The sequence below is a fragment of the Parus major genome, chromosome 3 (genome assembly GCF_001522545.3).
Source record: "Parus major isolate Abel chromosome 3, Parus_major1.1, whole genome shotgun sequence".
Lineage (NCBI taxonomy): Eukaryota > Metazoa > Chordata > Aves > Passeriformes > Paridae > Parus > Parus major.
The window spans coordinates 103280505-103305865 of record NC_031770.1 but is presented as its reverse complement, the minus strand read 5'-3'; the positions used below and the strand labels follow the sequence as shown (position 1 = coordinate 103305865).

The 25361-nt window shown below is 44.8% G+C and overlaps 2 protein-coding genes across 5 annotated transcripts in view; one reads left to right on the top strand and one right to left on the bottom strand.

Moving 5' to 3' along the window:
• Nucleotides 1-1767, top strand: part of TTC32 (tetratricopeptide repeat domain 32) — a 1961-nt gene extending 194 nt beyond the window's left edge. Inside the window, exons 2-4 of the mRNA XM_015620482.1 lie at nucleotides 5-72; nucleotides 148-308; nucleotides 1065-1767. Coding sequence (XP_015475968.1) covers nucleotides 5-72; nucleotides 148-308; nucleotides 1065-1192 — 357 coding nt within the window. The 3' untranslated portion in view covers nucleotides 1193-1767. The remainder of the gene's footprint in view (nucleotides 1-4; nucleotides 73-147; nucleotides 309-1064) is intronic.
• Nucleotides 1768-6868: 5101 nt separating this feature from the next.
• On the bottom strand, nucleotides 6869-24004 carry LOC107201166. Of its 4 annotated transcripts, none has more exons than XM_033513074.1 (23): nucleotides 23485-23747; nucleotides 23326-23384; nucleotides 23097-23189; nucleotides 21328-21455; nucleotides 19787-19933; nucleotides 18609-18680; nucleotides 17102-17269; nucleotides 16917-17013; nucleotides 15883-16100; nucleotides 14755-14908; nucleotides 13717-13925; nucleotides 12399-12516; nucleotides 11349-11554; nucleotides 10618-10735; nucleotides 10370-10536; nucleotides 10145-10245; nucleotides 9932-10053; nucleotides 9766-9816; nucleotides 9488-9671; nucleotides 9282-9405; nucleotides 8082-8178; nucleotides 7797-7898; nucleotides 6869-7272 (listed from the first exon to the last, which is right to left on the bottom strand). In XM_033513074.1, the coding sequence occupies exons 1-22, from the start codon at nucleotides 23511-23513 to the stop codon at nucleotides 7816-7818; spliced, it is 2745 nt and encodes a 914-aa protein (XP_033368965.1). In that variant the 5' UTR covers nucleotides 23514-23747; the 3' UTR covers nucleotides 6869-7272; nucleotides 7797-7815. The 4 variants fall into 4 exon arrangements, with proteins under 4 accessions (XP_033368965.1, XP_015475858.1, XP_033368964.1 ...); XM_015620372.3 differs by having other exon boundaries at nucleotides 23326-23404; nucleotides 23626-23743; XM_033513073.1 differs by lacking the exons at nucleotides 6869-7272; nucleotides 7797-7898; nucleotides 8082-8178 and having other exon boundaries at nucleotides 9314-9405; nucleotides 9481-9671; nucleotides 23485-23555; nucleotides 23656-23988.
• Between the last annotated feature and the right edge of the window lie 1357 nt (nucleotides 24005-25361).

Sequence of the window (25361 nt, the reverse complement as noted above, 5' to 3'; positions counted from 1 at the left end):
GGAGCTGAGGGCGCGGCGGCTCTCGGCGGCCGAGGAGCTTTTCAGCCGCTTCATCGCCCGCAGCCCCGAGGGGTAACGCCGGGGCCCGGCAGCGGGGCGGGCGCTCCGGGCGGGCCCCCGCTAACGCCGCTCCCTCTGTCCCCGCAGTGCCCGCTGCGACCTCGCCGCGGCGCTCAACGATCGCGGGCAGGCGCGGTACCTGAGCGTGGAGTTCGCCGCCGCCGTGCAGGACTTCACGGCCGCCATCGAGTGCCAGCCCGCCTTCGAGGTGCCCTACTACAACCGCGGGCTGGTGCGCTACCGGCTGGGTACGGGCCGGGCCGGGGCAGCGCCGGCCGGGCAGCGCCGGGTCACGGGCGGGACGGGGAACACGGCTCCGCCACGGGCGCGACACGTCCTGAGCAGTGACAGCAGCTTTAGGTGCTGCCTGCCCCGCCTGTGCCTTCTTACACCCCTCTGTTCCTAACCGAGCCGTTCGAAAGGATGCTGTTCTGTGGAAAACAGGAGGAAGGGTGTACTTGCGGAAGAATTTGCGCTGGGGTAAAACAAGCCAGTTCCAAACACTACCATTAAATAAATCTGAGATACAGCATTTCCCGAGCAGCTTTAGCTGCGGTGAGCGCAGCCTTCACAACCTCCAGTGGGCTACTGGCCACCTCGGGAATTTCCTGTCCCGTTTCTGATGGTGCCGTAACAAAATGACAGCGCTGTGCCTTTTGTTAGAGCTTGGCCATGTCAGAGGTCGGGGGACTAGAGAATGGAGCCGGGCCGTGGGCACCATCTGGAAGCTCTGTGCCTGTGTACCAGCTTTAGGGCAGCTTCATTATTGGTGTGGGCCTTTTGTCTCCTCTTGGGAATAAACCGGCTGACCTGAGCATAAAGTCCATTGGAGATTCTTGCCCTTTGACTCCCAGCTGAGCCTGTGGAGAATTCAAATGTAGTGGATCCAGGAAGTAGCTGCTACTTTGTGGGTGTATTAGGAGGTGTTTTTGAGTTGTGAGAGGTTTGTGAGCATGAACACTTAAAGATAATTTTGCTTTTCCTTTTTTTCTTTTTTGTGACAGGAGACTTTGATGAGGCCATAAAAGATTTCAGGAAAGTATTAGAGTTAAACCCCCAGTTTGAAGATGCTGCATTGAGTCTAAAACAGGCTATTCTTGATAAAGAAGAAAAACAGAAGCGGGGTTATTGAAAATTCAGTGATGCAATTCCCATAAATGTGATTTTTGTCATCGATGGATAAAACCCAAGAACATTTACATCTGTTATGACCTGTGGAAACACTTAATTCTTAGATAAATAAGTTAAAAATTGGTTATGATTGCAAAAGAAACTGGATTTGGGGTTTTTGTTCTTGAGGGAATGTGTAATGTTGATCTCTGTGAGACACATCTACAGATTTTGTACAGAAATACTTTGTAATTCTATAATGAATATATTGGCCAGATTAATTGACAATAAAAGTGAAAATGTACTTTTTATCTCATGATTATCTGCAGAGTTTACTGTAGAAAATATTCACAGGAGGAGTTGTGGCTTTCTCTTATTAGAGATCAATTTCCTGAAAGATACAGTGTGAAATCCATCTGATGGAGATGCCTGTGAAGTCCCAGGCAGCATCATTTCTCACATGGTAGGAGGGACCATTACTGAAGTCTGTAAATTGTCAGCAAGTTTATAGCAACACAAGTTCTAATGAAAAAAATACTGTCTGATTGCTCAGATGAGCATTAGGATTTTGTCTTTTAAATAAAATGATGCCAGTGACATTTCTGCTTACAGTGAGTTCCTCCATGAATGATCCCAGAGTCTGCACAAGCACGAGACTCACTGAAGAGAGTGAGGCTGTTTGGGTGAGTCATGAGATCAGACTGGGGCCTCTGGATGTCCTTCCCAGCAGCCTCACCAAGATCACTTTCAGTGTGGGGATGAAACTGCAACATCCACAGTGAGCAGATTTGGAAAAGGGCTGAGAAAATGCTGCATTTATTGCTCGTGCTCTTGACACTTGACTGTAGCCATTTGAAATTACAGAAATATACATAATACCAGTCTGTGACCATTCACAGTTTGAGAAATAGGCAATGACCATTTTTCCTCTTCAGAAGTCTTAATTTTTGGACTTGATATATTAAGCACACGCTTTGCTACCACATATCTTGGTATTCTGTCTCTAAAACACAGATAATTCAATGACTTGACATGCTTCATGCCACCTCAGTCTTAAAATGAGAAATCCTACCAACTCTTGACTGATGGTGAGAAGGTGAGCTAAAACTAAGTATGTTCCTGATTGACCATGCTGAGACAATTAAAAAAGCAGTAATGAACAGTTGAATGTGACTTACGAAGTTTTACTGCGAGATGGCAGATGTGATTCTGCACAGAACACTTAAAATGACAGGATATAGATCAAAATATTAACAGTGAGTAAGTATTTTACAAAACAAAGATGCTAGAGATAATATTCCAGCTTGTGTTGTTTTGTGAATGTTGCTTAATTACTTCTCATGCAGTTGTTGGCACAGAAATACTGCACAGGGCTGGGAGCAGTTGCCAGTTCTCCACAGTATTTCCTTGTCTCTCCTGTGAAAGGATGAACTGTCATCATGCATTTCAGCATAATCTGGAATTCTTTCAAGATAATTTTGGCCAGTAGGGTTTTCACATTTTCCCCTTTCACATACACACGAGTCATTTAGTTCTCTGGCTTTCAGGTTTTCAGCCTGAAATTATTAAATAGCCATGCTGGCTTCAGCTGGGGTAGAGTTAGTTTTCTTCACAGTGACTGGTATGGGGCTGTGTTCTGGATTTGTGCTGAACACAGGGTTGATAATGTGGAAATGATTTTGTTATTGCTGAGCAGGGCTTGCACAGAGCCAAGGCCTTTTCTGATTTTTGTACTGCCAGGCTGGGGAGGAAGCTGGGGATGCCTGGGAGGGTGGGAGGAGACACGGCTGCGACAGGTGACCCAAACTGACCAAGGGGATAGTCCACACCAAAGGGCATAATGCTCAGTATATATAAAAAAAACAACAAAACTTTAAGTGGAGGATGTATTTAGTAACTCCCCTTGTCCTGCAAAGTTTCCTGTTATAAAAGTGTAAGAATTAAAAGCCTAATGGAGAGTAATAAGATTCTTTTATGAAATGTTTTGTGAAATTCAGGCAACCTCTCAGGCTATGAAAGGAGCAGGGTTGTGTGCTTTGGGTGCTTTTCAAGGTGAGGTCCTGTAGATTTTTACCTTCACTGGGCTTTAGGGGTTGTCTCTGCATGAGAATTCCACACCTCTGTGTTGCTCCTGGGTCAGTCCTGCCCATTCCACTGCCCTTGTCAAAGTCATGGGCTTGCACCAGTAAGTAAAACAGATGTTTGCTGCTAATGCACTGTGACTCTCTTTACTCTGGCCAGAAATACTTCAGACGTGAATAATTCTCAGCTGCTTTCCCAAGGTTTCCTACCTATAAACCTACTGTCCCAAGCCTTGACTTTCCTCCCACAGCTGTCACTGGCAGACCCTCTGTTTGGCTTGTTCCCTGTAGCCAGGGTTAATTTGGCAATGAGTAACTGTTCTCACCTGATGATTTACCTCTAAACTTACGAAAAATTCCATAATGTGTTAGAGAATGTCAAAGAATAACATCACTGCCTTACAGAACAAGGCAAAGAGTAACATCATCACCCTGTGCTTTTCCTTAGGACTCCATTTGTCCTTCTGAAACATGGGAGAAGGAGTTGTCACACAACTATCCATGTGGCAAGGCCTTTCCCTTGCTTTTTCAGGAAGGTGGGAAAAGCTGACAGAATGCCAAGGTTAGCAGGGCACCAAGCAGTGTGAGAAGGGTTTTATGCACATTTAGTGTGAGTGCAGCATGGGGAACAAGGAGAGCCTTTCCAAATGGAAAGCTGTGGCACATTGAGGCCAAAGGGTTGGGTTGTCAAGTAGCCAGAATATGTCCCCCTTCCACCTGCCTGCCTTCTGAGCGAGCAGTGGAGGTTTAGTCTGCATGAAAAGCCTGAATCTCTAGGGCTGTTACAAGTGAGGGCTGCACTGTGCATCTAGTAGGTAACCTTGTCAAAAAGTGACAGGAGTGAAAGGTGCACTATTCCAATTTTGTGGGGTTGAACTCCTCTGTCTCAGGCAAGCTCAGCTGTGCAGGTAATGCTCTCTGTTGCCTGTCAGGAGGGGAGGGATTCACAAAAGCAAAACCAATAAGATTGCTAATAGGAAGATAATATCCAATATTCTTTTATGTCAGCAGATGACTGTTCACCTGCTGTTGAAGAATTCCTTGCTTCTCAAGGCCATAGCTCCTTGGAAGGCCTGCACAACCCTGACTTTGAGTCAGCATGAGTCCTTGGCACAATATTGTATCAAATATATGAAGAAGACTAAGTGTTAAAAAGACCATGAAGAATATATGAGAATTTAGGATGAGAAATCTGAAAAATGTATCTTGTGAAGTTTGTCAGGATGTGAATTCTGCAGAATGTATCTTATATGACTGCTTAATGTATCTTATAAGTTCCACTAAAAAGTATCTTACAGAGCTCGGGTGTTATGAGCTGGACCAATAGAAATGTAGAAGTTAACACATGAAAACCAGCAATTATCCAATCATAATAAAATATTGCATGTTACCTTTCCAAAATACTATAAAAATGTAGCTGAAACTGTGATAAAATGGAACAAGTTGCTAACTCATACTGAGTCATCTCTTCATTCCCGAACCCATGTCCTGCAACCTGCCTCATGCTTTTAACAGAGGCAGGGGCTGGATCAGGGAAACAGATTTGACCCCAACCAGTGGCTTTCATGCAGAATGGAAGGTCTAGTTGTTTTTTATGAAAAAGTTTGCTGAGAGATCTGGTCAAGTTGGAGGCCCCACTTCCAGCATGTTGTGACCATTTGAGCTGAGCACTGCTCTGTTTCCTAAGGTGATTTCCAGGATTCTCCTTGTGGGATCCCTTTAGTGCATGAGCAGGGAGGGATTGGATGCAGTCCAGAGCATTGCTTCCTACAGCTCACTGTGATCAGTTCTTTTATCACTTGTGTTTGTGTTGTACCAGGAGGATGTGAAGTGGGCCTGAAGGATATTATTGTCTCCCAGCAAGGAACAGCTGGTCCAGCTGTGTTCAGGCCTCACAACAGTAGGTTTCAACCTAACTTCTGTTGCTATGGAAAAGGTTGGTCAGTGGGGACTGGGGACTCCCAGGATGGGGACTCTGGTGTGCCTCTGTCTGTACATTAAAAATACCTTTCCCTTTTCTCCACATTGGCTGAATAACAAAGGCATGTTCAACTCTGGTATGACCAGGGTGGTAACTGAAAGCTAATCCAAGGAGCCATTTAAGCCTATAGGCCTGAAAACTGCAATCTAGGACAGGAGTTAGGTGCTGAAGTTCCATCTGTAACACCTGAGAGGTAGGGATAATCCCAGGAGAATGCAGGTGCAGAGCAGTACACTTGTGCAATCGTGTGGCTGAATCATACCTTGGGACAGACACCCTCAAAGGTAAACAGAGAATGCCTAACCCTGACACACTGTGAGATTCTGTGTGAAATTCATCATCTACACCATGAACAGCAACCAAAGTAGGGGAAAGAGACCAAGGATGTGGAAGTGCTCTGGCTTGTCTGGGAAGGTGGAAGCCTGAAATCCCAGGTGAAGTGGGAATGCAAGTCTGTCTCCCCTTTTCCATCTCCCTTCCAATGTATGTGGAAAAGTCTCCTCATCTGCCAGGTGGTGCGTGAAGGGTATGGAATGCTGCTGGACCCCTTCCTGCTTTTCCAGGGCAAAAGGGGAGGATCTGGGATATCCCACTTACTGCAAACAAGTTTATCTGAATATACAGTGCAAGGCTGCAAAACAAGTGAACCTTGGTGACACCACACCAAACCTGATGCTCACCTGTGTGGCCCGAGAGTGCTGAGAAGAGCTAGAATTTAGTCATTATTATTTTCCCTTCATCCCAGTCTACAAATTTCTGCTTTTCAGATTAACAGAAAGCTAACCTAAACTTGTGAGTTTGGTGGTGTTGTTAAAAACAGGGAGTGTGCTCTCCTGGCAAACTACTGGGCTCTGCAGTGTGGGCTGTGGACAGCAGAGTGCACTGCTCATGCAGCAGAGGAAGGCAGCACCCAGACAGTGCTGGGGGGTCCTGGGGTCCCAGCACTCTCCCATTCCTTTTTATAGCACTTACTCCTTCAGCAGATACAGCTTTAAGGGGGCATTTACTCAGCAGCCATCTCGGGCAGGACTGCAGCTTTTGGGAAGCGGGCCGTGTGTGTGCAGTGACCAGCCAGCCTGGGAAGGCTGGGGCTGAGGAGCTGGGAAACTGCAATCTGGGCCAGGAAACCCTCTGGAGGCTGCACACGAGTGTGCTGTCAGCACGAGTGTGCCATCTGCCCCCTCTGCACTGCTGTTGAACAGGCTGTGCTGCAGCCACGCCTGCAGTTACACTGTAGGCACATCCTGAGAGTGATTACAGGTGGTCGTGTGTCAGGTTTGTACTTGATCTCTAAAAAATAATAATAATAATAATAAAAAAAAAAGCTTCTAGTGTGCACAGAAACAAAAAATACCAGGTGTCATTTTTGCTCATACTGGAGTGTCCATCTGCTCACATTGTGTAGAGTTAGCCTTTTCCATACAGAGGCAGGTGAGAGGAAAATGAGGAGCTAACAAGTTTCCAAGAATGTCAGGTTGATGTAATGACATAGACAAAACTCTGTGTTAGTGGGAAGAAGTGTGTGCCCTAGTGTTTCATGCTGGAGGGGCACTGGCAGCGATTGCTTGGCTCTTTGAAGCCAGTCTTGGTACAGCAGATGGTTGCTGTTGCACATTAGCAAGGAGATGTTCTGTGCTTACATTGCTCTGGTGTATTTTTATTTGACTTCAGATTTGCACTTTGCATTCAGATGGGAGGATTGGCAGTCACTTTATGAAGTATTACAAGAAGCAGCCATAATCAGGGCTGGACTAATTTTAGTGATCTGCAAATCCATATTTGAGCAGCTGGAAGAAACACAAAGTGTTATTTTGAAGCTTTGGGTCATTTTCTGGTAAATTTTCTTCTGTAGCCACTTCAAAAAGGCAACAGGTTGCAAGATTTACTGATCCTGTTAGCAGACTCAAGAAGTTTCCAGTGCTGTCCCACCATTTGGTATTTAAACTTCATGCAAATAGTTCTGGTGGTTCCTGGAAGAAGTAGCTCCTGTGTCCAGTGGCACCATTTGGAAAGCAGCCAGCACAGCAGAGCCTTCATGTACTGTTGGAGACACACACAGAGGCTGAAGTGAGGAGTGATGCTGGAGCAGACAGCTCAGCAGCTCTGGTTCTTCAAGGGTGGATGAAGCTATGGGAGAAACCCTACTCTTTGGAGGATTTGAACCATTCAAAAACATTTGGAATATGGCAGTGTGCCTTAGAGCCTTAGTGTTTGTTTCTAAAATTTTGGATCTGTTTTCTCTCAGACTGGGGGCAGTCCTGTTGAAAACCTGTTGAAATAATACCTGGCTCCAAATCTGCCTGCTATGGCCCAACTCCAGCATGCCCTGCTCTGCTGCTGGCATCTGCTCCAGAGCCACGGCACCTGTGTTTGGCTTGGCAGGGAGATCTCCTTCTTCCCTCTCTTATGGGCTCAAGCTGAGACCATGGGACTGAAACCATGTCCTTCCCCTTTTCTTGTCCCAGAACTTTTATTTTTGAGGTCCTCAAGGACAGACTCGGCATTGCCTGTGTCACAAAGCATGGCGACCTCTCAGGGTGAATACACAGGCCTGGAATTCTTACCAAATTCAGTTTACATGTGTCATCTTGGATCTGGAGCAACAATCCGTACTGGTCCAGCAAGTACATAGCCCTGGAGACTGTCAGAAGGGTGACCTGGAGAGCCTGAGAACGATACACAGTGTGTTTGTGTAGATTTTAAAGAATACATACATGCTGTGCACCAAGGGTGACATCAGTGTTCACAGTCCATGCCCCAGGCATTTCAGATGTCACAGCTCCTAAATCTCTGAGAAACATCAGGTCAGGCTTGGATTGCAATGGTTCTTTTTCTCCTCCACAACCTACCCTTCTTCTCCCTGCTTGAGCTGCAGTGTCCTCTGCAGGTGCTGCCAGGCTGTGTGTTGGTAGGAGAGCATGCTGCCACCAAGCAGTGCACATACACCTGAGAAGAAGAAAAAGGTGACACTTGATCCATACCAAATCCCACTTTGCAGAACATTGTTTTGTCTTTGCCTTTTGCAGAAACTACATGTGATTAGACTTAGGCTTCTCTGAACATGAAGGTTCCATGAGGCACCTTCTAGCTGAACCTGCCTTGAAATTTAAAGTTGGTGTCAAGGAAGCCCTCAAGCAGTTTGGTAACTGAGAGGCTGAGACAGGAGAAGTTAAAACCTCACGTGCTGCAGCGTATCAAAGCTAGACAGAAACTCAATCTGGTGCCTGCTGCAGCTGCACACTTAGGAAGCAGCACAAGCCAGAACTGCATCATGTTCATTTCTAGCAAGCTCAAGAGTTGAGGGGGCTATAAAAGGCTGAGTAAATAATGATGCAGTTATTGAGCTGCCCAGGCAGGGTGAACACACCACGGCTGGTATCAGTACATGGCAGGACAGGCAGTTCACTCAGCTGGGTGCACAAGGAGCAAAGTACCCCCAGCTGAGTCTCCTGGGTTTTTCTTTGCTCTCCTTAGTCCTTAGAAGAGAACAGGATCTCAAACTATAGACCAAACTCATGTGCCTCTGCTTCTCTGCCCATTGGGCTGACACCTGAGGAGATGGATGACTGGCTTGGACAGATGGGAGACAGCAGAGATGAACTTCATGTGCATATTGGGATATAAAAGCTGATTTTTCTGCTCTAGACATTTTGAGCTGAAGTGATATAAATCTGATCATACACAAAGCCAAAACCACCATATAAAAATCATATTTACATACCAAATTCTTTTATTTAATCCAGCCAGTCCATTCTCAAGTCAGCTAGGTGGCAGAGAAGATTTAAGAAGAGAACTGAATTAAAGCTGCACACCAGTCAGGGTGGCTGAGTTGAATGCTGGCTAGAGTTTAAGTCTGTGAGGTGCCTAAGTCTATTTCTCAAAGCAGAGTCGTAGAATATCTCAGGATAGAGGGGACCCATATGGATCTTCATGTCCAACTCCCTGCTCCTTGCAGGACTACCTCCAACCAAACCACAGGACTAAGAGCATCATCCAGACTTCCAGGATAGGGTCCATGAGTGGGAGGTGAGTCTTTCACTAGATCCTACCTGCTCCAGTTGCCGTGCCAGGGTCCTTACTGCCAGCCTTTTAAAGTGAGAGGGGTGTCTCACCCTGGGGCTCACAGGTACTGGGCAGAACTCTGCAGCAAACTCACTGCCATTAATTTCACACCTATTTGAGAGGAAAGATCATCAGATCTAAGCAGAAATTAGGACATTGCTGATGAGTTCATTGGACATTTAATACCACTTGCCCATCCACAGTGATGTTCCATCTTGGGGTAGAGTTGAAGTCTGGAGATCTGGCTACCCAGCAGTTTTCCAGGTATAACTCCACTTTGGGGCTCTTGTCTTTCAGTTCTACCTCAAGAAACACTGGCTCCATGGGTTGTTTGAGTATTGCCACGCTGGGCCCATAGAACTCCATGAAGGATTCATCTCGAGAAAATGATAGGGGAGTTTGTTGTTATTTTATATTATTTGAACTAAAACATACTTGGAGATTCTCTGATTTCCATGGGAGAAGATTTACCTTTGGACACTCTTGAAACTACATTCAGAGCTTGTCTTACCCTTCTGTAAGCTGCAGAGAAGGAAATGTTAGAGAGGCTCTTTAGTTGAAAGTAAGGCCTGTCTTAACAAGGGAACTTAGGACTGAAAGAGTCAGAAAGGTTTAAAAATGGAAGGGAATTGCACACCTGCAGTATTTGAATGTGGAATCATCGTCCCAGAGCCAAAGGGAGGGGATGTGACCGGTTCACTGGGGAAGACACCGAGCACCAGGGTCTCTTTTGCTTGGTAGTAGCACAAGATTGTTAGTCTAGAGTAGAAGAAACAGCAATTTTTGTGTTCACATATATTCCTCAGCAGCTGTACAAAAGTGAGCAGTGTCAGTGAGCAGCTGCTCCTACCTGTAGTCTGGATCTCTTGTGATTGTTGGCATGCTCTGTCCTGGAAGAGTCTCCTTCTCATAAGAGATTTCATTCTCATAAATAATGTGGTCACCTTCAAACTGTGCATATGGGAAGCTCATTATAAATTGACTCTTCTCAGGAGCTGGAGCAGGGGACCAAAAGACAAAATGCAGAAGAGGCAGAGACTTCCAGCAGGTGTTTCTGCTCTGGCCATGGACTTACCCTTACTGAAGTGCCACAGGTAGTGACATGGAACTTGAAGAAGGCATGAGCTTCATTATACTCTCTAGGTTTGCAGGAGCTGTCCCTTAGCTTGGTTTTACTCATGTCAATGGCAGGAACTGTCTTCATTTGGGCAGATACCATTATGGTACCATCTGGGTGGCATACTGAGAAAGTCAGAGAGTTGGTTATGAGCTCAAGAAAGAATCACACATCTTTTTTATTGATTGATCAGTTGCATAACTTACTTATAAATGCTGAAGTATTAAAACTGCAGCTAATGGAGAATATCTGTAAGGTCTCCATAGTTCTCACCTTCCTTAGGGCAACATCAAACCTTGCTTTAATTTTCTGAAAGGACACTTCCTGCAGAGGAGATGGAAGAGCTCTCTTGTTATAGTACATCATCCACATGTGCAAAGTTCTGCCCCTTAGCTTGTGTCACAAGAATTCTAACAAGTCACAAGAGTTAAGTCAGTGTGAAGACTTGAGCCTGAAGCAACTTGGGGACAGAAGTACAAGTTTTCTTGTATGAATTTATCAGTCACTGTCATGGAGATAAATCTGCACTGATTATTGTTGAATAATTCAAATTATTAGAGCATCAATTTTCCCCTGCCGTGTCTTAACATTTCTACAAGAAGTTCCTATAAAAGAGCTTCTTTCATAAAAGCTGTATTGAAATATTGTTTCTGGCTCAGGTCAGATGGGACATTTTGCCTCATCTTACTAAAAACAATGAGGAGTTTGTTTTTGAAGACTTAGTGCATATCTTTTAGAGACAAGTGGGGACCGTAGATTGCATAATACCAGAAGGGTCCAGGTCTGATGCCTCTTACTCTACTTGCTGTGGCTCAGAGTCCTTCCCTCTGGAGGTTTTCCAATGTGTGTAACAGCAGGACAGACTGTGACTGTAGGACTCTGTGAGAGCAAACAGCCCTGTGTGCTATAGAAAGGCATTGCTGAACAGCTCCTGTACCTGGTAGATGAGTCCCCCAGCAAACAGAGGTATTTGCAAGACCAGGTGTGTGGAGTTGGTAGCTGCAAGGTACCCATTGGTGAGGGCAAGGTGCTGGTTCAGGAGCTTGTTACCAAGGTACAGGTCCCAGTAGTGGTGCAAGCCAAAAGTGGGCAGGGTTAGATACAGGTTTTCTTCATCACAGGAACCAACTGCTTCTGGTACTTCTGTGGGAAGAAGGTGGGATGAAGAGTAAGAACGAAGGAAGGTTTGAGTGGTGAGGTTTGGCCCAGGCAGGGATTTCTGTCACAGGTAAGAAGCCCCAGCAGCCTGTTGTGTGCATGCTGGCATTGCCTGCAGGGCTTGGCTGGGTTGTAGTGGGTGTACCAGTGCACATCTGGTGGGATGGGATGTCCTGCTTCAGTCAGCTTGCTTCCAGGACTATTCCCTGTTTCACTAAGGCAAGCTGAGCTATGTATGTGAATACATTTTTTGATCAGCCTCCTTTGAAGCAGGAGCTGTTTCAAAGATAAAATAGGACAGTGAGGAGACTGTCATCTTTGTGGCATGCAAAAATCTAATAAATTTGAGAAAATATCAAACAGACCTCCCAGCTGTTTCAGTAACCTGCTAAGTACAGTTCTTAGTGGATGATTTCTCCTTCCAGAAATGCTGTCTCTGGAGATTACAGCAATTTTTTTGAGTTAGTTAAGTTCTGTCCTGGATGTGGAGGCAGAATTGTATTTGAGGACAAACTAAAACTTGTAGCAATGTCTGAAAGTTTTGCCAGTAGATGTATGTTCATGTTCTGAGGCATCTTGTTCACTGAGTTTGCAAGCCAACTTCTACACACTTGTTTTATTGCTCTCAGTGTCTCGAGGGCAGACTGTCTTGCCAGTATGCAGAAGAGCTGCCATCAGTGGAGCAGCAACTTGGCTGTTACCAACAATGAGCTATTGAGGGGTGGGGTTTTCCCCAAAGCTCTCACCCTCACTCTGATGCTCTCACTGAATTCAATGACAGCCATGCTGTTGATGCAAACAAACCAGTTGATGTCAGGGGAAAACTTACCAATATCAGCAAGCACACACTCCACCTCTGCGGAATGATGGTAGAGTGTCATCTCCAGACCCACGCTAAGGGTGTAGTTGACCAGGAGAGTGTATTTTCTTTCATTTCTATTCACATACTGAAAGAGAGAGAAGTGTAGGGCTGCAGCAGCTTTCACAATAGGCAGGCATGTATATTCTGAAAAACACTAAATAATTATTCCAACACCCTCCCCTGCCCTGCAAATAGCTCAGACTCCAAAAGCATCGCTTCAGCTGGCCTGAAGCTATTCAGAAATCTGGCCTGGATTCAACAGCTCTTTCAGCCAAACATAAATGTGGAGAATGTTGTGCCTTTTCAGAAAGTGAAGACAGAAGTGAAAGCAGTGGTGGTTCCTCTGTAGCCCAATGGTGGGATCATAGAGGGGGATCCAGGTCCAAATCCTTGTTCTTCTTTACTGAGAGTGTGGGCTGAACCCAGGAGAGTAAGTAATCGGTTGAATAGAAGGTGTGAGGAGATGCTGTGAGAGATTCCTCTCAATATCCTCTTTTCCTTCACTGAAAATGCTTACAAAGAAAAACCTGGTGTTCAACCTGAAAGAAATACTTCTGGATTTTTTTTTCTTGCTTTGATCCTTAATGCAATTTGACTGTGGTTTGACTGCAGCCTGAAAACTATTTGCACAAATCCTGTGCATTCACAGTGTTGTTTCTTGTGACAGCACCACAGCTCAGCATGGTTTGGTTGAAAGAGTGGTAGAAGCCTTGCAGTTATGCATCCTCCCACTGAAATAAGAGGCTGAAATCCCTCTGTGAATATATAGCCTTTACAAATATTTTGATTACAAACTGTCTGAAGCTTAACAAAATTACATTTAGAGTACCCTGAGCCTGCCCGTAGCGTGCTCGCACGGGGCATGGCCTGTGCCAGCAGCCAAACAGTGGGCTCAGGAGTTACTGGATTTTTGAAACTGATGTTTGCCAGCATTGCAATTTATTTATTTTTCCAAGACACTCCTGTTTTAGAGGGCAGTGTCTAATACAGACTTGACAAACCTCTTCCTGTCGGGTGTGCACTCGGGCATTAGCCATGCTGACAGGCACTAGAGGAGGTAACATTCCATCCCATCTAATTATACTTGATACTGATCTCCTAGAGATCTATGGAGATCAAGGTGGGGACATAAAAGCTTCTAATCCTAACTCAGATTATCTTAGACTTGTTGACACCTCTGTGATCAAGGAAGTGTTGTTGGTTAATAAAAGCTGGACCATGTCCCCAAGAGGGACTGTCCCACCTCCTCCACTCTGCTGCTGAAGTGAACTGCTGTGTTTCCTACCTCTTTCAGAACATATGGATCATCAAAAGAGACTTCCAGGATAAATGCTTTTGTTCCATTAGAAAAGGGAGTTTCATAAATCTTGAAGCTGTGGTGCTGTGCTTCCCTCAGGGAAAATGGCATATTTCCTACTGTGATTGCCACCAGAGAGACATCGGGAAGAAAGTGTCCAAATGCAACATTAAATAGCCGTTCTTCTGGCATGGTATCTGCAGGGAGAGAACATCAAATTACTGCTGATGTGGATCAAATAACCAAGACAGTTGGGGTGGCCTCCCATTCAAATTCCAGGAAACTTAGCCAACAGCCATCTCTTTAATGGCTCTGATTAATGAGTGTTTGTGTTCTAGTCAGATCTGAAATACTCTGAGTACATGAGAATTGCTTCAAGCTGCAGAGGATTAACAACAAATATATAGAACTTTATAGAAAGTGGGTTCAGTGACTTTCTAGAGGTGCACTATGATGTGCAATACATTTGAAGAAATCTAGAATCTCATTCAGCCACATAAAATTTGAAAAATTTATCATAATGTATAGTAAGAGGCTCCTTTTTTTTCTATATCAATTATCCAGACAACTCCAAGTATGTTTAGTGCCTTAATGCTCTGAGAATTAAAATTTAAAAACCATGACTGCAGCACTGGGTGGCACAGTGATTTCAGTATATTCCCAAGGTACCAGATGCAGGGAGTTTGGGGGAGAAAATACCATTAATGAATGCTGTCCTCTTCTTCCCAGTGTGATAAGTGCACATCACAACATCTTTATTCCAGTGCTCACAGGAAAAATCCAGGTATTAACATGAAAGGAATGTTTACATTTTAATCATCAACTTATAAGTTAAGGCTAAAGAGTTTTTATTGGGGTTTTTTGTTTGTTTGTTTGAATATAATACTTGAGTGTTGACTTTTCCTAAAAACATTTTAAGTGGGAGTTGAGAACATTCTGGTGAATGTAGATTTGTAGCACAGGCCAGGTGGAGCAATGTACAGCACAGCAAAAGATTGGTAAGAGTCAATGAGAGGAATGACTTACTGTTGATAACAGTTGGTATTTGTGGCATGAAAGGCGTGGTGATGGATTTGGTGACTGTATACTTCGTTGTTTGCCAACCTGCATCCGTCCACGTGTGCTCCAGAAACAGGTCAATGCAGTAAATGACTCCATATACACCGCCAGATATGGAGCTCTAGGAGGTAAAATGTGTGGTTAAGTCTTAATTCTCGGTAGCTTAATAAAGAGATGACTGAATATGGTTTAAATTCTTAAGCTAGGAAGAGCAGATGGTATTCTAGTACAGCTTGGAACAGATTTTGCTAGTGGATTTTTCTTGTTTGTTTGGTAGCTTGGTCCATTTGTCTGGTCCAGGTGTGGCTCAGCTACTGCAAAGATCCTTAGTAAGGAAGTATCAGGTTTTCAGGGGTGTCCTCATTAAGTTTAGCACATCACCACATTTTTATTTCTTATTTTTTTTACCATCCCTGGATTACCAGTCATGTTTCTTTTTCTGTCTGTTACACAAATGGGGACCTCCTGAAGGAATAAGTCAAACTCACACCAATGTCATCTTGCAGGAATATTGCCAACTCCTTTCTAGGTGTTGAAGTTGGATGGAATTTTGAGCAACCTGATCTAATGAAAGATGTTTCTGCCTATGGCAGAGGAGGCTGGAGTTTATTGTCTTTAAAGGTGCCTTCCAACCCAAACTATTCTTTTCTACTGAACATTCCTTTTGGCATTGCCTCTGTATCTGTAAATTATATATTGATAAGGAATAAACTGAATAAAGTGTGTTCAAAACAAGTGACTGCACCCCAAAAACATGGAGAGAACCTGTCCCTTGCTAAATCATGCTGTGTTGGAAATTGTCAGGGAAATTACTCACTGAGCCAGGCCAGAAGTTTACCAGGACTAGTTTCATTATTGAACAACATAGACAATTCATTCCAGTGTCGGTCTCTTGCTTCTACCATGTTTTGTCATTATAAATTCCTAGTTTCTTAGTAAGTGCTTTCAAAACACAGAGAAGAAACACCTAGTTCTTCAAATATTGTATCTACAAATTTTAAGCAGCAATCAATTAGTATTTGAAATTACCATGATTTGGAAACATCTGTAGTACAGGCTCTCAAATGTGTTTGTGTGTGAGTGGTTTGTACTAACCTCTAGCTTGCCTCCCTCTGCTCCAATTGGGATGGTTATTCTGATGTGTGTCTCGTTGTACTCCAGTAAGAAGTTCATCTCTGCTGGATTCACTATGACTTGATCACCCACTCCCATTACAATGCTTTTAGACAGAAAAGTGGATTCCTGGACCACTAGTGTGGGGATAACTCTTGGCACAGTCCATGTTAGCGTGGTATCGGTGAAGCTGATGCCATCTGTGGAGTTAGATAGACAGGGCAATTGGAGCTATCACTCAGTCCTGTCTCTGCCTTTTCCTGATTCCATTTCACCAGGATATCTCTGCAGTTTTCACTGATGCAACACCTTGTAGGATATTAGCCAAATGATGTCTATTTTGTCACACAGACCCTGGCACTCGAAGCAGACCTGGATTAGTTTCAGGTGAATCATTAAGTGATTCAGAAGAACTGGCAGCTCTGCTCCCAGCTACCTGCTCTGTTGTCCCAGGGCTTACTGGCAGAAGGAAGAGGGCACAGAATAACCTGTTTGAACCTTCTTGAAATATTGGCTTCAAGTTCTCTACAACTTAAAACCTTTTGCTTCCTCATCACTTGTTCACATTAATTCTCTTCTGTGAGAGCCAGGTGCAGCCACCACTTCTCTGCAAAAAGCCAGGCTAGTCCTGCCTCTCCAGAGAAAAGGATGATGTGAGTTTCAAGGATGCAGAGCTGCCTGCCTTGCATGGAATTGTATGAAAAAGAAGAGCCAAGGCTATGGGATTAGTCCAGGGGAGGCTCCCTGGCTCTTCTGTAGCAGTTTTGCTTGTTTCCAGTTCCCTGCATCTGATGTGGGGATTTGAGAAACCAGAGACAAAGCATGATACTGCACTGGGAACACAAGTAATGTAGTGTCACAGCAGGGCCTGTTTGCCTGTGACTAAAGCCACAGACTCTTAACTCATGTTGTTCTGAGGGAAGCTTGTAAACCTATTCTCTAAGAGAGAATGGGAAGACTGTTTTCTGCTACCTCCTTTGGTGGTTATTTTTAGTGAAGAAGGAAGAGATCCTTACCAACAGGACAGGAGGCAGTCGTGTCAATGAGCAAAAGCAGCCACCGCTGCCTGTACATGGAAGTGGAAGTGATCATGTTCATAGTTACACCACTGACCTGTTGGAGCCCAGAAAAAGAGAGCTGATGTTCTGGAGAGGCAGTGGGAACAGCAGAGCTTTGTGTCTGGCTGGGGTCAACAACTCACCACGCTGACATCAGACTCATTGCTGTGGTAGGGCGCTCGCAGGTACACTCGGGACAGGGTGTTATTGAAGCTGTAGCCCAGTTTTACTGCATCACTTACTGTTATTCTCTTTCTCCCTGATGGAGAAACAAACATCAGTTGCCATTGCTGGTATGCAACATTTTGAGTCTGCAAGAGAGAGATGAGCTACGTCAGTTCTACGTCTCCCAAAGTCTCTTAAAAAGCTATGATGTTGCAGTGCCTATTTTCCTATTTGTAGTGGGAGTAACTTGAATGATAGTATTAGTTCATCTCAGGCAAGAAATATCCTTGAGATATATATATGTAGTGTAAAGACAAGGAATTTTAGAGCTCTTTAAGGCATCTTTAGAGATTGTCTTCTAGCAGCCCTGGAAGAAACACAGACAGATGGCCTTGAACAAATCCACTGTGGACAAAATACCCATGGCTGTTAAGAAACTGATTATCTCCATGTCTGCTGTTTGCTGGAACAGTCCAGGTCAAATGACAGACTACCTCTTATTGTGTGTAGCCATACTGTGTCAAAGATAAGAAGAGAGCAATGCCTGTAAGTGGCCTAGAACAGAGTCCCCTGCTGTGATGGCCATACAGTCAAAAGGAAAATGGGCATCGAGAGCAAGTAAGACATGAGAAATGTGGGACAAACATATATATTTGACAGAATCACAGAGGGGCTGTGGTTGGAAGGAATCACTGGAGACCATCTAGTCCAACCTCTCTGCTTGAGCAGGGTCCCCATGAGAGTGGTACTCAGGATTGTGTCCAGGCAGTTTTGAATTTCTCCAGATAAGACTCCACATCTTCTCTGGGCAATCTGTTTCATTCTTCCTCATGTTCAGATGGAACTTCTAGTGGATCAGTTTCTGTCTGCTCTCTTGTCCTACTGCTGGGCACCACTGAGGAGAACCTGGCTCCATTCTCTTGACACTCTTCCTTCAGATACTTGTGTACATTGCTAAGATCCTCTCCTAGTCTTCCCCAGACTAAACAGGCCCAACTCCCTCAGCTTTTCCTCATAAGAGAGATGTTCCTGTCATCATTTCCCACTCATTCTTTCCAGCCTCAAATATTTTTCGTTTCAGTGACTCCTGAGCTATCTGTACCTTCTTTGTATTTTGTATGTCTTATTGGATTTCTCTTCAGTCAACTTTTCCAGACTATCCGTGGGATCAAGTAAGCTTTTAGCAGCCACAACATCTTTTGGTGATGAGTTAGACAGTTTCACTACCCATTGTGCGAAGAACTACCTACCTTTGTTTGTCTTGAACTCAGTTTTCACTAATGGAACAGGCATATGACTGTTCTCCCACCTAAATGTCTTTTTGCAGTCTAGAGGTCTAAAAATACTTGAGAGGTTTTCAGTACTTGATGGCAAATTTGTCATCTCCCTTTTCTTGTCAGAGATGGAGCTATGCCCCAAGAATGACTCATAAGAGTAGAGAGAAGAGGCAGGCTAGGAGCTGTTAGGAAAGTCTCCCCTTCATACCTCTGGCAGTGCTGACATCCATGCTACGGTGTAGTCATTTGAAACTGCTGGGACATCAGTCTTCACTGACACCTGGGGACACAGGAGATTGTTTGGGAGCAATGGGAGCAAACAAATCCTCAGTATTATTGCAGACAAGGGGAGCAGTGTCTATCAGGATTTAACAGTTTGCATTCACTGGAGGTAATTAAAGCGTTTCTGTGGAGGTTCTTGATGGCAGTAATTTTAGTGACCTTAAATGAAAGTTAAAACCATGGCATTTATAGTGGTGGGAATATTTTGTGTTTAACCAGGTAAACTTAAAGTCCTGCTTCATATCTGGTAAGCTGTAAACTAGATTAAGCTCTGGAGACCTTCAGGGACATCTGGGTCTCTCCACTGGAGGTGTAGGAAAGCAGGTTATTGGCATCAACAGGACTGGTTCTGTCTTCCCAAGCAGGCTGAATGCCTAAAATGAAGGATGCCCAGTACCTAAGGTAGGTGCTGTGGTGTAAATCTTGCCCACATGTGCTGCAGAGTGAGGCAAGGAAAGGAGACAGTCTGAAGACATCTGTACCATGGTTTAATTGTGTTGCAACACCCAGAAGTGACTGCACAGCCTTGAGTTCTAATAGGAGAGGTATGCTTTCTTTTTCTTGCCTGTTGCAGGAATGCACAGAAAGCAATGAAATTTGGTTTGTTTGCTGCCTTGTTTCTACACTGCCAGGAGGCTGAGGAGCCCCACTGCACCACTGCAGGAGGCAGCTCCTGTCTCACAGACTTGTCCTGTGAGTTGTCTGATTCAGCAGAGATGCAGCTCTGCAGACTCTAGGTTTTATTATTTCAGATATGAGGATGCCATTCTCACAGATGCTGCAGCACTTTATGACCAAAAGGGACTCTCACAAGTTTAAGAGCTTGGCCTTAAGCCTCTCTGTTGATTTGCTTGCAGAGGCTTGCCTTACTTCATCTGTACAGTTAACTGAGTTTCACTGCAAATAAAATTCAAAATTCACAAAATATCTGTGGCATGTAAATGTGTTACTAATCAGATCTACTGTTACACACTCTGCTAAATACCAGCAGGTTGCTATTATGCCTGGTACATGGGGTACAATCAACTTCTGACAGGAATTTGTGGAGGTTGTGCCAGGCAGGGAGCTTGGATGCAGCCTCGCCTTCAGTGGGAAGGTTTTTACCTCCATGTAGTTCTCTTCGCACACAATTTCTCTTGAAGCCCAGGATGCATAGGAGCAGTACATAGGGTAGGTGTAGGTGACAGCTGCCCTCATGCTTGAAAATGAGGAGACCTTGATGTTCACAGTCAGTGAAAACAGCTCATCTGCCTGGGAAGAAAAAGTGGCAATTCAGCAGGTGGTGCAGAAGGTTCCAGGAGTGGCTGCACGGGACCATGTTCTGAGTGTTTTCTGCTTCTGAGTGTTTTCTGCTTCTGAGTGTTCTGTTTCTGAGTGTTTTATAATGATGAGAACAGGTGGAGAACTGCAGTGACAGCTCCTACAGCATACCACCCTGTCTGAAATGGTTTTTATGCAGGATTTTACTGAGCCAGGGACATTGCCTCAGCACTCACAGCCTTTGCCTCAGACCCCATCTCAGCACTGCTCTTGCCACACTATAAAGGAGCAGCTGGTCAAGGGCAGATCTGACCTACCTTACTGTGGGGTCCATGTTTCTCCTGTTTGTGACTTTGTGTGTCTCTACATGGAGAGAAAGTACTGGAACTTTTGTTTTGATCTAAGTAGTTCACATTAATCTACAAATGCTGTTTAGTATTTAACACTAGACTGAGTCCAGTGAAAAACTCCTTTTAGTTCTTCAGCTCCCCCGAAGCCACACACAAAGCCATGGACTGTCCTTCTATCTGACATAGATGTGTATTTTTCTACAGAAGAAGGCAAAACCTTTACAGAGAAATTTCCAGCCTGGAAATCTAGGTCATTGCACAGCACACTGTACACCCCCGTTCTTGTTAGCTAACCTCTGCCTATAAAGTTTTACCATATTTTTTCTGTGGGGCTTCCAGGACCAACCAGACTAAACATGGACAAGCAATGAAGTTTCTACTTTGATTTGTTCTGGTTTTGGGTACATTTCATCTCAACTAACATTTAGAAATTAGAAATCCAGGCTACACTTTTACACGTATTTTTGGAAGGGGTGAATCACCTTCTGGAGATGCCTGCTTCTCTCCATTGACTATTGTGGAAGAGTAAACAACTAGTTTAGACTAGACATTATCTTTTAGATGGCTAAAGTTACGTGAGGCAGATCTGGGTCTAATAGACATGTGTGATCTACGTTCCTAGGCATGTGTTAACAGGCACATTACCACACAAATTAAGCCAGGAAATGATCTGCCAGAATCACACTGCAAACATTGCTTTTTCAAGCAGATGCCTACTTCTTTCCAGAGAGGCTTTCAAGAAACTCTCTGGCAAATCAGCAGCTACAAGGATATGCTTGAGAACTGGCAGCTACTCAGCAGCATTAGGATGAGTGTCATTCCATGGAGAGAGGAAATCCCGTGTCAGTCACACTGAACAAACCTCACAGCAGAGAGCCATTGCCTATTCATTCCTACACCACACTCCCAACACTAGTTCCTTGAGTTCGGTATTCTCAAAATATTGCTGTTAGAATACCATATACTATCTCAATCTTGTATTTTTGGAGAAGATGTGCTGCTTGAGCTGCTTCCAAGCCCGTGTCTGGGCCTTACCTCATTGGCCACATGGCAGCCGAGCACTGACGCGCGGAAGACGGGATTGCCCCACACGTCTTCTGACAGGACATAACCACAGCGAGATGCCAATTTCTCATCCAGCAGAACAGGGCCAGAATAAGGATCTACAGAAAAAGGGAAGGATATGTGGGATGTGAAGCTCAAGACAAGGGGCAGAGTGGGGCTGAGGCCCCCTCAGACAGCTCTTCTCCACCTGGGTTGGGTGCTCTCCAGTGACATGTGCTGTTCAGGAGCTGGTGACACTGTGCTGGTGTGTGTAGGAGTGCATGAGACAGTTTGGCATGACTCAAGCTCACACACATACTGTGCACTTCAATGCCTGTTTCCTTGCATCCAGAAGCTTGTGCCATTGCCACTTTGAAGTGCTGCTATTATGGAGACTTTCTCTGAAGCATCACCTACATTTCTCCCTCCCCGATTTCATTCTCTAGAAGAGAGTTATGGGATATTAAGCCCATCTGTTTCTAAAAATCATCAAGTTGGGATAATCTGCTGTTCACAAAGGATGTGGTCACAGACCTGCTTTGGGTGGGCACTTTTACATATTGATCAGTTTTCCTTCTCTCTGTGTGCTGTGAAACCTAAGGGGGAGCCAAGTAAGAGACATGACAGGGACTGCCTGTGCTCAGGTCTTGATGATGATAGAATTAATAACATCATATTTTGTTAATGATCTGCCCTCTGATTAAGGAACTATTTTAGTCTTGGGTTAGACACAAGAATCTGTACAAATTGATAGGTTTTAACTAGCTGCCACTGCAATTTTTAGATTTGTCTGTCATGCCTATATGTTGGACAGTTCTAGAACTGCTGGTTCAGTGGATGCATGCCTGCAGCCGGGATAGGCTCAGGAGATAAGGAATAATTTTGGAAGAGGAAGGAATAGCTTTTATGAGACCAACTGATAGAGCTGGAAGAAACAAACAGCAGTTTGTGCCTGAAGGCTGGTCTGTTTTTTCCAGCAGTATCAGTTACTCTCAGAAATGCTCTCCCTTCTGCCCACACCCTTTCCGTACTTGATTTTTTCAGTTCTGCCTCCAAATCAAATGAAAAAAACAAAACAAAAACATAACCCAGAAAAAAGTGCACTGATCTCAAGAGAAATTAATTAGGTTTGGGGTGAAATCACATACTTTTTACAATGTGATGTGAATATTTGCTGGTTTATATTTTAGTTCTGAAGATTTTTGTTTTCCCCAGAAAATGGAACCCCTTCGTCCAATCTGAACTATTGTATTTAGATATCATTGTGATGTTAAATAAAAAGGAAATAAAAATGCCCTCCAAAGTCCTTTAATTGGTGCAGCACTCGCTCAGCCCTCATTGAAAGTGTGTTTTCTGGTTATTACCCAGCCTACACTGCCGTTGCTATTATGCTGTTCAGGATATATCCAAGCTGCAATGTCACCTTTGTTTCCCTTGCTAGACACTTGTAAGGGCTCAGCAGAGGAAAGAATGAAAGCCAAATGTCAGTCCTTCCTCCTCAGACCATTCTTTCTCCTTTCTCAGCACTGTAGCTGCACAAGGAGGCTGTGGCTGTAGTTTCCAGCTTTACTCCTCTGTAGGGTTAGTGGCCAAATTAAGGTGGGAGAGGCTGGCTCAGGGTGAAAAGGATGTGCTGCAGGTTCCTTGGGGTGAGTTATCAATTATCAATAGATGGCAGCAGCATCCAGATCACAGACTCTGTGATCACTTAGATGATTCCCCAGCCTTCATGTTATTCGGGGCTGCCACTTGTAACTCACCATAGATTTCCAGCTGGAAGAACTTTCCCTGGAGCAAGAGTTTATTCAGTTTCATCCAAAAAATTCTGGAGCGGCAGCTGCTCTCTGCAAAACCTAGTGGGAGCACAAATAGAGCTGATGAGTCAGTGGGACTGGAGGGCAGAGAAGAGGCACATCATGTTACGAGCAAAATAACCGAGTTCTCATCCTTGCCTCTCTCCCCACTCAGCTTTTATCATGTTTCACCAACCTGGGGGAGCCATCCGCCTCCCTTGGCCCAGCCAGAACAGTAAGAAAAACAGCCAGATCCTGCAGTATAAGCACATGAACTAATAACAGGGAGAACAGAGAGAAAAAAATAAAAGATCAAAATGATAAATTAAGGAGGTGGAAACAAAAGTCTTGTTACCTGGGTAGCAAGTGACCCACAGTCTCCATCTGTCCCCAGAGACCTGTGCATGGGCAGCAAAGTCTTCCTCCCTGTGAAGTAAAGCAGACCCAGGGGTGCAGATGGAACTTGGCCAGACCCAGAAGAAGGGGTACAAGTTACCTTTCACAGACTGTGCTGTCTTCTCCAAACCTTGTGTGTGGACCAGGAGAGGACAGTGGCTTCTGTTGTGGAAGGTCCTGGGTGGAATTCTGCAGTGCCCTCCAATGTTATCAGAGCTTGCTCCTGGCTGGGGGAGGCAGCTCCCTCTCTCTGGGAGGGCACAGCACCCTCCTGCCAGATACTTGCAAGGTCAGAGGCTGCTGCTGAGCCTAACTGTAATGAGTAGAGCAGAGGGTGCTTGGTCCCTTCCATCAACCCCTGGCAAGTATTCTCATTCCTTACAAGCCAGTTGGGTAGCTCTAACTTCAGGTCTTTAGAACACATGAAACATTTCCCCAGAGGTATTTTAATTAGGTCTACGCAGGAAATACATTTTTGTTTCTGTGAAATGTCCCAGTGACCCAGCCATGCCAGAGATAACAGCAGTACTTTGGCAGCTGCACGTTTTGCTTTTGTAGATCCAGTTAGGTTGCCCTTTGATTTGTTTGATTATCAGAGAGTGTTTTAGCAAAAACATCTTGTTTTCAGAAGTGCTGCAATATCTCTGTATCAGTCAGACCATGTGCAGGTCTGTAAATGGCCAAGCATATTGCCTGGGAATATGTCATAATGGGAATTGTTTCTCTGGGACTGCAAGTGACCCAGGAAAGAAAGGCTGAGAGGCCTTTCTTTGGCCTCTTGGAGTGCTAAAAATACAGCTTGTGTGGCATGAATGAGCCACGGCGGGGTGAGGAGTACAGGAGACTTAGGTTGACATTTTAGCCATTTCAACTCAGGGCTCCTTTTTGTCCCCATTTTGGGCCATTGACCAGATGTTCTTACCTTACTTTGGTTCACAGGTATGAGCAGAGCTGTTCTGTAGAACAGATTGTTTCTGTAGCGTACTTCACACCACTGGGGGATGAACAAAAGCCAGTGGGCTCATCCCCTCCCAGGACACACTGCAATCACTGTGATTTCTTTCTCTCTCAGAGGACCTGTGCAGTAACAGCAGAACCCCCACCACAGCCCAGCCAGACACACTCACTTTGCACAGCAGGGAACAGAGCAGGGAACAGTGGCACACATCTGTGTGAGAGCTCTGGAGTGGGCCCTGGGGCTCTAGCAATCTCCTAATTAATGTCCTTTGGCCACAAGACCCTTTCTCATTCTGTGGGAGCTGAAGTCCAGCTTCTGCCACAACTTCTTACGAGCCCTCGCAGGACTCGCTGCATGATCCTGGCCCCTGTTAACTCTGCGTCCGAGTGACTCTTCATTGAATCCAGCTGGGGCTGGAATTCTGCTGGAAATGGCCATACTCAGATACCACAGTGATGAGTGTGGTGTAACAATGAGATTTTGAATTTTGAGTGAAAACTTCAGTATATTTGGATAGCAAAGAGTTCCAATTTTGATAAGCCACTTCCAAGAGACATGTAGCATCTCCCCGAGATCCTGTGAGTCAGGGTCTGAGGGAGCCATGTTTGAGAGAGCGTGATCACAATTTATTAATTAGCAGTCAACTGTCAGGGCAGGTACACAACTACAGTTAGCTGCCACAAGCAGTGAGACAAATTTCTGCATCTTTGGACAACTCAAACCATCGTGATTACTGTGTTTCTGGCACTAACTGTGGATCTGAGTGTGACAGAAGTGACTTTGGATGTGACACAGAAATTGTGGTCAGCGTGTGATAGCCAGCTCTTGGCCTCACTGTCAACCAAGCAAAGCAAAGCATGTCCAGGTCAAATGCTTTT

Excerpts from the sequence above, each read along its gene's own strand:
- LOC107201166 (XM_033513073.1), bottom strand. The coding sequence starts at position 23,949 with ATGTGTTCTAAAGACCTGAAGTTAGAGCTACCCAACTGGCTTGTAAGG. Across the intron at positions 10,537-10,617 it reads TAATACTTCAGCATTTATAA|TATGCCACCCAGATGGTACC; the intron begins GTAAGTTATGCA and ends TGACTTTCTCAG. Across the intron at positions 10,054-10,144 it reads ACAAGAGATCCAGACTACAG|ACTAACAATCTTGTGCTACT; the intron begins GTAGGAGCAGCT and ends CTTCTACTCTAG.